Source organism: Prorops nasuta, unplaced genomic scaffold (genome assembly GCF_024137725.1).
Source record: "Prorops nasuta isolate Cenicafe-Biocafe unplaced genomic scaffold, Cenicafe_Pnas_1.2 PNAS00017, whole genome shotgun sequence".
In the NCBI taxonomy this organism is placed as follows: domain Eukaryota; kingdom Metazoa; phylum Arthropoda; class Insecta; order Hymenoptera; family Bethylidae; genus Prorops; species Prorops nasuta.
The window spans coordinates 1,029,721-1,043,235 of NW_027116814.1; the positions used below are offsets into that span (position 1 = coordinate 1,029,721).

At 29.7% G+C, this 13,515-nt stretch overlaps 2 protein-coding genes across 2 annotated transcripts; one reads left to right on the forward strand and one right to left on the reverse strand.

Annotated features, from left to right (window-relative positions):
- Positions 1-2,617: 2,617 nt before the first annotated feature.
- Positions 2,618-6,204, forward strand: LOC136779478 (uncharacterized). Its single transcript, XM_066737102.1, has 2 exons — positions 2,618-3,973; positions 4,045-6,204. Exons 1-2 carry the CDS (start codon positions 2,618-2,620, stop codon positions 6,202-6,204), a joined length of 3,516 nt encoding a protein of 1,171 aa, XP_066593199.1.
- A 999-nt stretch (positions 6,205-7,203) lies between these two features.
- LOC136779479 (putative leucine-rich repeat-containing protein DDB_G0290503) lies at positions 7,204-9,309 on the reverse strand. Its single transcript, XM_066737103.1, has 2 exons — positions 9,040-9,309; positions 7,204-8,955 (listed from the first exon to the last, which is right to left on the reverse strand). The coding sequence occupies exons 1-2, from the start codon at positions 9,307-9,309 to the stop codon at positions 7,204-7,206; spliced, it is 2,022 nt and encodes a 673-aa protein (XP_066593200.1).
- Positions 9,310-13,515: the final 4,206 nt, after the last annotated feature.

Sequence of the window (13,515 nt, forward strand, 5' to 3'; positions counted from 1 at the left end):
TTTATGACGGGTTAATGAAAGAATTGTAGTAAGTTTTTAAATAGCTGTTTTGCCTCTGGCACACCAAGTGAGTGCTATAGCGCAGATGGTAAGGTTGCCATTTGTCACGCGGCGGACTCGTGTTCGAGTCTTGGCGAAGTTTAAATTTTTTTTTTCATTGCAAGGATTTTTTTTTTAATAACCATTAACATATTGGACTCCATAATAAATAAAAAATGCAATTATTATAAGCACATTATACTACTAAAATAAAATACTATCCGACGATTTTGGCAAAACTAGGCCAGGCCACCAATTTTTCCAAATGCGCGTCTTGGCAGTGTTCCCTTTAACAAATTTCGTTATAATTGTGTTAAAGTTGGATTAAAAGCATTCCTGTAGAATATACCTTCTGGGGATACCACGTTAAAAAAAATGCGCATCCAACTCTACCTCCAGGGTAGGGTGGAAAAGAATTTATTATTTAAAGCATTTTTTGTAAATATATTAAAAACACGAGGAGCTCAATGTTTGAACATAACGAATAGCAAGTAAAAATGTGTACTTCATTCGCTGAGCAAAAAGAAGTCATTAAAATAATAAACTTCGCGCGATGCACCCTACCTAAGGTTCCATTTGACACAAATCATATTTTAACTAACTTGGATTCTAGCTAATTAAATACTCTACAAAAAATATTTAAACTTATTTTCGATTAAAAAAGCCGGATTCATAATATTAAATTAAATAAGTTAAAATTGCAAAATTTGTATTCCTTTTTCCTGAATAACTTTTTAACCAATTTCGCTACAAAAAATGTTGTCCAATAATAGTTGTAGAGAATATTTTTCTAAGTTAAATAAAAAAAAATTGTTATTCTACGAAGTACAGTAGTCGAATTATTTTTGGTTACCTCTTTTTAACCCCCCCCCCCCCAAATTAGCCAACCCCTTAGGAGTTTGAATTTTGCAAATTTTCGCTCCTTAGTATTTACCACTTAAAAAAAAACAAAATTTACGATTTTTTGGTAATTATTTTTATTGATTTGACTGGACTACACTTGCCGTGCTGGTTGAAAAGGATTTTGCCACGTTTCCTTGGTTAAGAGACAGTCAAGATTGGGAGAGAGTGAGAGGGCCGAGAAAACTATACTGCTCTCTTTCGCTCTGCAGTTGTGCCGAATCCGACCGAGACCCAGCGAAGGCAGCCGAGACACGCACGTATCGCTGCAATGGTGTGCGTGACTAGGGAGCTGCGTATGAGTAGGGATGTCTCACCGATGCTACCGGCTGACCGTGTGTTAGTGAGACTACGGTCGCGTGGTGGGGAGAGAAATCCGGTACGATCTAACAGCACTGGCTGGTGTCTCCCGATTTTTGCGACACTCGTAATCTAGTCCTGAAGGAGATCAGTCGCAATTTTGGCAACTCGTACTTTAGTGCTGAAAGAGTTCAGACGCGGATTTAAGGATTGTATCGGAAAGTGTGGCGACTGCTCTGCTCAACTCTGCTCTGCTCGACACTGCTCTGCTCTGCTCAACGCTGCTCGGCTCTACTCTGCTCTGCTCAACTCTGCTCTGCTTTGCTCGACGCCGCTCTGCTCTGCTCTGAGTAGTAGGGCTAGACAGGACCTGGATGAAGTGTAGGTGAGGGGGTTATTCCAAATAAGTATCGAGCCATATATGGGCATGTCCAAAAAAAAAGTTTCGAACCAAATATGGTTATGTGCAAATATGGTTCGTGTCCGTGTTTGGGTGGGTGGGTGGTAGGTCCCCTGGCCCCGCCCCTAAGGCCCCCGCCCCCACCGCCACCCCTTTTTTTTTCAAAATCCCGTGCGTTTTTTCCCGCTGCCGCCGCCGAGGGGGGTAAAGGGTGTAAGAGGCTGCGTACCTGGATGCGCGCCGCCGACAAGGCCCCGACCCCGTCGGCAAGGCAGTGAGTATCTTTATCAGCATGAAAAAAGTATTAATATTTTAAACTTGTGTGTGTGTGTGTGTGTGTGTGTGTGTGTGTGTGTCGAGATAGAGAGACGAGGAGGTATTCGCTACCATAAGCGCGCGTTAATAGCTCCTGCCTGTCTCATACAAATGTTTTTCGTAACCTTAAAACCCCTCTCTCCAGTGAGATGGAGGAGGAGGAGGAGGAGGAGGTAATTGAGAGTACCTCAATTATTCTTCAATTGGTTAAAAGAAATCTAATTTCAATACTTCAATTGTTCTCTATATGTATATAAAACAATTAATGTGTAAATTAATTCTCTACTAAACATATTAAAATATTTTCTTAATTAGCATTTTGTAACAGTATGGTATATAAAAGAGAGTGAATCATATTTAAGAATATTACTGTGATTCAAGTGTGTCTATCGTCAACGGTAACGAAGTTGGTTGATTTTTTGAGAAAACTTCATTTCCCTCCCTCTCTCTCTCTCTCTCTCTCTCTCTTTATAGAATATATTTTGTATTATCAATAACATATACATATACACAATGGTTGATTGCTTAAAAATGTTGACTTCCTACGAGAGAGAGATTCGTGAAAAATATTACTCTTTAATGGAAAATACATCATCATCGATTGAAGATTACATAAATTTTATTAAAAAGTGTAATAAAGCGATAAAAAGTATAAAATCATAAATGAATATGAAAATTGGTGTGGGAAGAAAAATAAGTGCAGAGGCAAAACTTAATAGAATAATTGGTTTAATGAGAATTATTGAAAGAAAAAAAAAGAGTTGTTTAATGACAAAAAATGAGAAAATTGGTGGTGGTGGTGGTGAAAAGAAAATAAATAAAACGAATGAAAGAAGATATATATGGCAAGAAGTACAATCAAATTTCAAAAATGGACTTCAAACTGGTGTTATAATAAATGTGTCACATATTGAACCAATTAACTTTATGTTGGATGTAAAAGATAGTGTTCTCCAGTTTATACAAAAAGCAAATTTTAAATTTAAATTTATCAAGGTGATGTTGATTTTTAGTGGATTATTTGTGTCAAAAAATAATGAGGAAGTAAAATATTTCAATACAAATTATAAGATATTATGCGAATCTGAAAATATCATAAATTGGTATGAAATTGAAATGTCTAACATAAAAACTCAATTAGAAGAATTTCAGGAAAGAGATTCTGGTTGGGCTCTTTCGAAAATAATAAATATTGTTATTCAAATTATTAAATATCATCCAATGACAGCATCATCGTATATCAAATTACCTCAATGGATTCAAAATAAACATGCTGTTATTAATGTTAAAAATCGAAGCAAAGATTGTTTTGCATGGGCAATAATGACAGGATTATTTCCAGCAAAAAAAAATTGTAATTTATTATCATCTTATCCTCATTATAAAAATTATTTGAATTTTGAAGGTTTAGAATTTCCAATATCCATTAAAGATATTCCTAAATTTAAAAAATTAAATAAAATTTCAATAAATGTATTTGTAATTGAGAAGAAAAAAATTTTACCTACACATCTTACGAAAGAAGAGCAAATTAAACATTTTAATTTGTTATATATTTCAAATGATTATAATTATCATTATTGTTTAATTAAAAATTTATCATATTTACTATCTAACCAATGTAGTAGAGATAAACATACAAAATATTTTTGTAATCGTTGTATGCATTATTTTAATAGTAATGATAAATTAATACAACATCGTGTTGATTGTAATCTGGTAAATGATTGTGCAGTAGTACTTCCTGCTAAAAATAATAATATTTTACAATTTAAAAATTATTATAAAAAATTGCAAGTACCGTTTGTTATATATGCAGATTTCGAATGTCTACTTGAAAAAATAGATTCATTATCTGTTTCTGCTAAAGCATTTCAACAACATAAACCGTATAGCATTGGATATTATGTTTCGTGTAATTATAATAATAATTTATCACGATTTAAAATGCAACGTAGTATTGATTGTGCAAAATGGTTTACCAACGAACTTCAAAAAATTGCTGTTGAAATATCAGAAGTAAGTACACAAATAAACAAAATTTTTATTTATTATTATTATTTATATTGATATATATATATATTTTTTAGATAATAATTGATATTAAACCAATGGAAATGTCAAAACAAGATATTCAAAAATTTGTAAAGGCAAGTTTTTGTTATATTTGTGAAAAACCATTTAGTGTAAATGATGTAAAGGTTCGAGATCATCATCATATCACAGGATTATTTAGAGGTGCTGCTCATAATTCATGTAATATAAACTATAAATTAAAACTAAATATTCCAGTCATATTTCATAATTTAAGTAATTATGATGCTCATTTTTTAATTCGCGACATTACAAATAGTTTTGAAGGCGATGTAAAAGTAATACCGTTAAATATGGAAAAATATATGACTATAATTAAATTTATAAAAAATAGTAATATTAAATTTATATTTTTAGATTCATTTCGTTTTTTGAATTCTAGTCTGGAAAAATTAGCCAATTACGTAGATCAGAATAATTTTACGTGTTTGAAATCAGAATTTCAAGATATTAGTTTGAATGCTTTTAATTTATTAACACGTAAAGGTGTGTTTCCATATGATTATGTTAAAGATTTAAATGTTTTAAATGAATCAAAACTTCCATCTCGTGAATTATTTTACAATCATTTAAATGAATGTGAAATTTCAGAGAATGATTATACACATGCTCTTAAAGTATGGAATACTTTTAATATTCAAAATATCGGTGAATATTCTGATTTGTATCTAAAAACAGATGTTCTGTTGTTGGCAGATATTTTTGAAAATTTTAGAAAATCATGTGTAAATAATTATAGACTTGATCCAGTTCATTATTTTAGTTTACCAAGTTATACATGGGATGTAATGTTATTTTATACTGATATTAAGTTGGAATTAGTTACTGATATAGATATGTTAACATTTATTGAACGAGGTATAAGAGGTGGTCTCAGTCAATGTTCTAATAGGTATGCCAAGGCAAACAATAAATTTTTATCAAATTATAATTCAAGTGAATCATCTCGTTATTTAATGTATTTTGATGTAAACAATTTATATGGTTGGGCAATGTCTCAGGCTTTACCTTTTGGACAATTTGAATGGGTTGAGAATTGTGAAAATTTCAATGTAAATGACTATGCTGATGATTCAGATACAGGATACATCATAGAAGTTGATCTTTTTTATCCTGAAAAAATTCACGATTTACAAAGAGATTTACCTATGTGTCCGGAAAATAAAAAACCACCAAAATCAAAAATTTCAAAACTATTAACAACATTAAACAATAAGTATCGTTATGTAACGCATTATAGAAATTTGAAACAAGCTTTAAATCATGGTGTGGTTTTGGAAAAAATACATAGAATTTTAAAATTTAAACAATCATTTTGGTTGAAGAGTTATATTGATTTGAATACTAAATTACGAACTGAAAGTAATAGTGATTTTGAGAAAAATTTATACAAATTAATGAATAATGCTGTTTTTGGTGAAACTATAGAAAATGTACGTAAGAGATGTAATGTTCATATAAAAAATAATTGGGGAGGTAGATACGGTGTAAGATCATTAGTATCAAAACCAAATTTTTATCGAATTTCAATTTTTGACGAAGATTTAGTTGCAATACAAATGAAAAAATTAAATATTATTATTGATAAACCAATATTTATTGGAATGTGCGTTTTAGATTTATCTAAAGTATGTTTATATAGCTTTCACTATGATGTAATTCTACCAAAATTCAAATTAGTCGTAAAACTTTTGTATACTGATACCGATAGTTTAATTTATGAGTTTAAGTGTGAAAATATTTACGATTTCATTCGAGAAAAAATAGATTATTTTGATACAAGTGATTATCCTATTAATAATATATATAATATACCTTTGGTTAATAAAAAAGTAATTGGTTTAATGAAGGATGAATGTAACGATAATTTAATGTCAGAATTTGTGGGACTTCGATCAAAAATGTATGCATATCGAATCAACGGTGTTAATAAGGATAAAAAATGTATTAAAGGTATTAAAAGCTATGTTGTAAAAAATATAGAATTTGATGATTATATAGATTCTTTAAAAAATTTCAATACATTAATATGTAAGCAAAATATAATAAGATCAAATTTACATAATGTCTTTACAATTTGTGAGGAGAAAATAGCGCTAAGTCCATACGATGATAAAAGATATTTAATAGCAAATTCAACTGATACATTACCATAGGGTCATAAAAATGTAATACAAGTAAATTATGAGAATTAATAAAACTTTTTATTTAAAAAAGACATTTTGATTACAATAATAATTACAATACGTTATTTTTATTAATCCACGAATTATGGTTTGAATTTAATCCTAACCATTTTACAAAAACTTTATTTCCTTTTTTCCGTAATACTTTTTCTACTAAGTATACATCAGGATTTGCAACACTATGTAGTTCATACTCGTAAAATCCACCTGCTATTGATTGACCAGTAGAATCCTTTAATAAATATGTTATTGGATTTGTTCTTTGAACTTTTTCTATTCTAAATACTTCTGTTGTCCAATTCGGTGTATAACCCTTATTAAATAAATGTTTATATTTACTTATACGAACAGCATCGCCAACTTTATACTTTGCCTGTGCAGCTATTTTTATGAAATTATACACATTTTTCAATAAATCTTTTTCTCGTTCAATTGTTACACTTTGTGGAGACATACCAATAGTTCTATGCTTACGATTGTTGTAATCTTTAACTAGACTTGACAGTATGTTCAGCCATTGATAATTTCCATTAAGCGTAAACATTTTCCACATACTGCTCTTCAATGTTCTATTGAAACGTTCAACTAATGATGCTTTAAGTATACTATACGTTGAATAATGATTAATTCCATGATGTTTCATTAGTTGTTGAAAATTTGTATTGTAAAATTCTGTTCCATCGTCAGTTTGCAAACTTTTTGGTTTTCTCTCTTCTAAAACTTTGGAAAATGCATGAGTTACATTTTTCCCACTTTTAGTTTTAATTGGTATAGCCCAAGCATATTTTGAAAATACATCGATAATTGTCAATATATATTGATGATTTTTATTAATTTTTGAATACAATCGCATATCCACTACATCAGCTTGCCACAAATGGTCATATCCACGAACAATAACTCGTCTTCTAATAAAATTTTTTCGTGCTGGAGCATGTAATTCATCAACAAGTTGTTTTTTTTCTTTACTCATTTCTGTTTTCCCTTATCCAACAGTTCGTGTAATTTTTTCAATAATTCTTCAAAATTACCAGGTTCATTCTCTGGAGTAACTGAAGGTACTGTAGGAATTGGTGGGAAGTTAGGTTTTATAGTAAGGTTTTTTTGGTCTTTCATTCGTTTAATTTCCTCGGCTAATGTATTTATCATACTTACACCAAAATCCATTTGTTTCTTAATTTCACCTTTGATATCATCATTTAGAGCTTTAACGTCAGTTTTTAATTTATTAATATCTTTCAAACTTTTATTTGTATCCTTATTAAAAGTATCATGTAATAAGTCTATTTTTTTTATTTCATTATTAACATAATCGTTTATAGTTTTCATTTTATTTTCCAAATTTTCAAATTTATTTTTTTTCTGTTCAAAATATTTGTTAAATTGATTAATTTGATTGCTTAAATCCACTTTTTTAATTTCATCCTTAACATTTTGACTCAAATATTTAACATTATTCTCTAATTTTTCAATTTCACAATTCTTTCTGTCAAAGTCTTCCTCGAATTTTTTCATTCTATCATTCAAATTCAACTTCTTAATTTCAGTCTTCACACTCTCGCTCAACAATTTCACACTACTTTCCAACTTCTCAATTTCATTTTTCTTCCTACCAATATCTTCCTCGAATTTTTTCCTCTTATCATCCCAATTCATATTTTTAATATCACCTTGAAGCTTTTCGCTCAATAATTTCACACTTTTCTCCAACTTTTCAATTTCACTCTTCTTCTTGCTAAAATCTTCCTCAAATTTGTTCCTCTTATCGTCTAAATTCATATTTTTAATGTCACCTTGAAGCTTTTCGCTCAATGACTTTACACTATTTTCCAATTTTTCAATTTCATTTTTCTTCCCGTTAAAGTCTTCTTCGAATTTCTTCCTTTTATCGTCAAAATTCAAATTTTTAATTTCACTCTTCACACTCTCACTTAACAATTTTATATTATTCTCCAATTTTTCAATTTTGCTTCTCTTCTTACCAAAGTCTTCCTCAAACCTCTTTATTCTATCATCCAAATTCAATTTTTTAATTTCACTCTTGACACTGTCACTCAAAGATTTCACACCAATCTCCAACTTTTCAATTTCACTCTTCTTCCTGTTAAAATCCTCCTCAAATTTCTTCCTTTTATCGTTCAAGTTTAAATTTTTAATTTCACTCTTAACACTCTCGCTCAGTGATTTTACATTACTTTCCAATTTTTCAATTTCGCTCTTCCTATTGTTAAAATCTTCCTCGAATCTTTTTCCTCTATACTCTAAATTTAGGTTTTTAATTTCATCTTGAAGCTTCTCGCTCAACGATTTTACACTACTCTTCAATTTTTCAATTTCACTCTTTTTCCTATTAAAATCCTCCTCAAACTTCTTCACTCTATCATCCAAATTTAATTTCTTGATTTCACTCTTGATATTATCGCCTAACGTTTTCACATTAGTTTCCAACCTTTCAATTTCACTCTTCTTCCTGTCGAAATCCTCCTCGAATTTTTTCTTCTTCTTCTCATCCAAATTTAATTTCTTAATTTCATTTTTAACACTATCACTCAACAATTTCACATTACTCTTCATTTTTTCAATTTCACTCTTCTTCCTGTCAAAATCTTCCTCAAATTGTTTTGCTTTATTTTTCAAATCAAGTTCTTCTATTTCATTTTTTACTTTATCATTCTGTAATTGTACATTAGTAGTTATTTTATTAAAATCATCTAATTTTTTCTGAAAATTTTCATTGAAATCCTTTATTTTTGTATCCAAATCAATTTTTTGAATATTATTTGAAATTTCCTTCTGTAAAAATACTTTATCAATTTTTGTTGGATCTTCATTATTTTCTTTTTTTTTAACTTCTGTATCAACATATGATTTTGTCACTGCATCTGTATGGTTTAATGGTTCACCTAAATTTATAATTCGTCTTTTGTGTGCATCATATTCACCTCCATTAATGTTTAAAGATTCATTTTGATTTGCTGTTCCTACAATAGGATTATCTATTCTAGGTCTTTTTCTTGACACTGAACGATAACGGTATCGTTCATTTAGAGATTTACCAAACACATCGATGGTCATCGTGATACTGATTGAAAATGTGAAAATTATTTTAATTTATTATAAATCCAGCCTCTTTAAGCTCCTCAATAATAGATATTATTTCATTTTGATGTGAATTGTTTCCTGCAGTTTGTGATGCAAAGAGTAATCGTAGTCGATCAACAAGTTCATTAGGATCATCCCAATGAACATAATCAATGTTATTGTTTCTATTGAGCAGCATACTGGGAGAAGTAACCCATAAACCTTGACCTTTTATTTTAGAAAAGAGTGGTTTTATAATAAACATATATTTATCTCCTCTACTACTTTTAATGTGTTCACCGGGTATATGACCTCGTGTATGTGCACTTGTATACTGTAATATATCTTTATATTGTTTTAAATCTTCATCGTTATAGAGTGTCTCATTAGGTTTTTTTATTAACAAAAGTTCAAATAATCCTTTAGTACCTTGATACTTTTTTTCACCTACTGTTATAACATCATTGGAATCAATATGAAAGATTTTATTTCCCAAATATAATTTATTATCACGTGGATCGATGTATATACCAAAAACATCATCAATTGTTTCATGTTGTCCTAGAAGCAGTTCTCTTGCATAAGCTGATTGTATTGTAGCATATTGTTTTGAGACAGGTAATTCATCCATTGATATATATTCCATGGGCAATGATGTTTCTTCTTCAATCGTTTGATTGTTAAAATTTTCATTTAAATTAATTATATTATCATTTGTAGGAGATGTATCATGTAAATTTCGATTTAATTCAATTGCGTTATTTGCTGAAGTATGACGATTTGTATTTATTTCTTCTGAATTAAAATTAATTTCACGTATTTTTTTCAACGGAACTTCCTTTATTGGAGTAGATGACTCTGGATGAATCCTCTTCAACGGACCTTCTTTTATTGGAGTAGATGTTTCCGAATGGATTCTCTTTAATAAACGTATTTTTTTTCTCGGTTCCTTTTTCATTAATATTTTATCTTCATCTGTTGTATTAACTATTTTCTGTAGTGGTTGAATAATAGGTTCTAAACTTTTAATAACTTTCATCCTATCTTCTTGTTGACCCATCTTCAGTGCTCGATGTTTTTTTCGTATTGATTTACTAGCATTAACAATTGCTTTATTCACTTTCTCTGCCTGTTTTAAACTTCTCATATTTTCACTACCACTTTTGTTGGTTTGTTTTTCCATGATGTGTTGTCTTTGCCACATACAATATAACTAACTTCAATTAACCACATCATATACGTTTTAATATTTTTGTCATGTGACACTCTCTATTCTCTCTCTCTCTCTCTCCATTTTTATTTGATAATTATAAATTCATCAAAACCTTTACGATATCTTCCACTATTGAATTGACTATCTTTGTCAATTACCAAAAATCCACATTTTGGTTTCCAACATATTGAGCATAAATCACAAAAATTTTCAAACGACATGTCATTATTTACATGTTCATTATAAATATGACGTAAATTTGTATTATCCTGATTGAATATTAGTATAAAATTTGCATTGTCACGAATTAAATGTTTAGGAATTTTAGCATAAGTCTGACAAAGATAAAAACAATCAATTTGAGAATGTCTACCCATCGAAAAATATTCCCGAATTATTGATTGGCTATCACAGGCTACATCGTCAAAGATAAAAATAGAATTTTGCATACTATCATTAACAGGAATAACATCTATATTGTTGGTAAAAGTATAATAATTAATTATATCTTTTAGATTATTAAAAACATTTTGTATGAAACAATATTTTGGTTGATTTAATGATTTAGAATAAACATACACATGCTCAAAGCGTAATCCGTGAGGACTGAGAAGAAGTGCAAGAACTGCATTAGTTTTACCACAATTTGATGGACCACATACTAATGCTCTGATAGTATTAGGTAATAATATTCCATGTCTTCGTTGTTCTTCTGCACTTGTTGAATATTTATTATCTAAATTATAAACTGGTATTCGTAGATTTTGCTTTATAAAATTCATTTTTACTTTATACTACAATTCAAGGTTAGTTGAGGGGTATATATAGAGAATGCACTCAAGAGAGTGAGTCAGTCAGTTTAAATCATGATCATAATAGTGATTGATTCTCGTATTGGTGATTTGACAGAAGAGGAATTAAAGTATGTACCAAAGGTGATTCTTACAAAATATTATTCACATGAAATAAAATATTTGTGGAATCGATTACCTGACCATATAAAATATGATAATGAAATTATAGAATATCGTTCGTGTACAAAACATTATAATCAACCGTGGTCACGAAGTCATATTGATGGTCCTATACCAGCTGTAAAAGATTGTCGTGAATGTCAAATTTTGAAACAAAAGGAAAAAGAGGTAGAGGACTAGTTAATAGTGTTATTAAAGCTCTTCCATTTGAATTACATATACCTGGGTATCAATTTTTTGGACCAGGTACACATTTAAACAAAAGATTGACAAGAGGAGACAGTGGTGTTAATCAACTTGATGTTGCTTGTAAAGAGCATGACATTGCATATTCAAAAAACAGTGATCTGAAAGAGCGACACGAAGCTGATCGAATTCTTGCTGAAAGTGCAAAAAAACGTATAACTGCTAAAGACGCTAAATTTTCAGAACGTGCAGCTGCTTTAGCTGTCTATGGAGCAATGAAAACAGAAAGAAAATTTGGTATGGGTGTTGTAAAGAGGAAGAGAAAGAAGAGAATTATTCCAAGTGCAAAACGAGGAGGATTTTTACCATTTTTAGCACCTATTTTAGCAGGTCTTTCAGCCGTTGGATCATTAGCTGGTGGTGCTGCTAGTATTAGTAAAGCAGTGAATGATGCTAATGTGCAGCACGAAAACGATTGGAAGAATTAAAACGTCATAATAAATCAATTGAAGGACAAGGACTTTATTTGGCTCCCTATAAGAGAGGTCGTGGATTAAGAAAACAAATAAAAAAACAGAGGAAGAAGAAAAAAAAATAAATGACGTAACAACCAATATATATCTGGAGAAAATGTTAAAAAATTTACCAGGATTTCGAGGTGTTTATATGCGTACAAATCTACCTAAAAAAATTCGTAAGAAAGAATGTGCAATTGTAAATTTGGATAATAAAGAAGGATCTGGTACTCATTGTGTTGCATATATAAAAAATGGAGATAATATTAAATATTTTGATTCGTTTGGAAATTTAAAACCACCGAAAGAATTAATAGATTATTTTGGTGAAAATACAAAAATCGTATATAATTATAAGCAATATCAGCATTATTCTGAAAAAAATTGTGGTCATCTTTGTATTAAGTTTCTTCGTGAAAATATATAGAACTATCATAATATATTTCTTCAGTCTCCTTAAAATGTCCATAACGTTAACATTAAACGATACAAACTCACAGCTAGAATCTTATTATTTTCCATCTATTGAATTGGAAAATGATGAAGATTATGAACTTGGTTTAATTAGTTTTGAAGCTTTTAATTCTATACCAAATATTGACGCAACTAACGATAAATTTTATTTCGATAATTTGAATATAGATATTCCTCATGGTTCGTACGAAATAGAAGCATTGAATGATTTTTTACGTGAGTCACTGTCAGCAAATGAGGTAAATCCAGACAATATTGAGAATTATCCAATTACAATACGTGGTAATAATACAACTTTAAAAAGTGAAATCTTCTGCATTTATGATATACATTTTGAAAAATCCAACAGTATCGGATCTTTACTTGGATTTACTAAACGTACAATTTTGGCAAACAAATTGCATAAATCAGACTTTCCTACTAACGTTAATAAAGTGAACATTTTGCGAATAAGCTGTAGTATTACAACTGGAGCCTATAGCAACGGATCGTTAGTGCACACAATTCATGAATTTGCACCAATTGTACCACCTGGGTATAAAATTGTTGAGGTACCACCAAATGTAATATATCTCCCGGTAGCTCAAAAAATTATAAATCATTTAATTATACGTATTTTGGATCAAAATGATAATTTAGTTAATTTTCGTGGTGAAGAAATTACTGTTCGATAACATATTAAAAAGAAGCATAAGTAAAATGCTTATATATAATCAAAAACATCATCTTTCAACTCTCATTCCTGGAGCAACTCGTGAATCGGAAGTACAACTTAGTAGAAGAGGTTTAAATCTATCAAATATTAAATTTCTACAATCATTAGGTTACATTGTGAAAA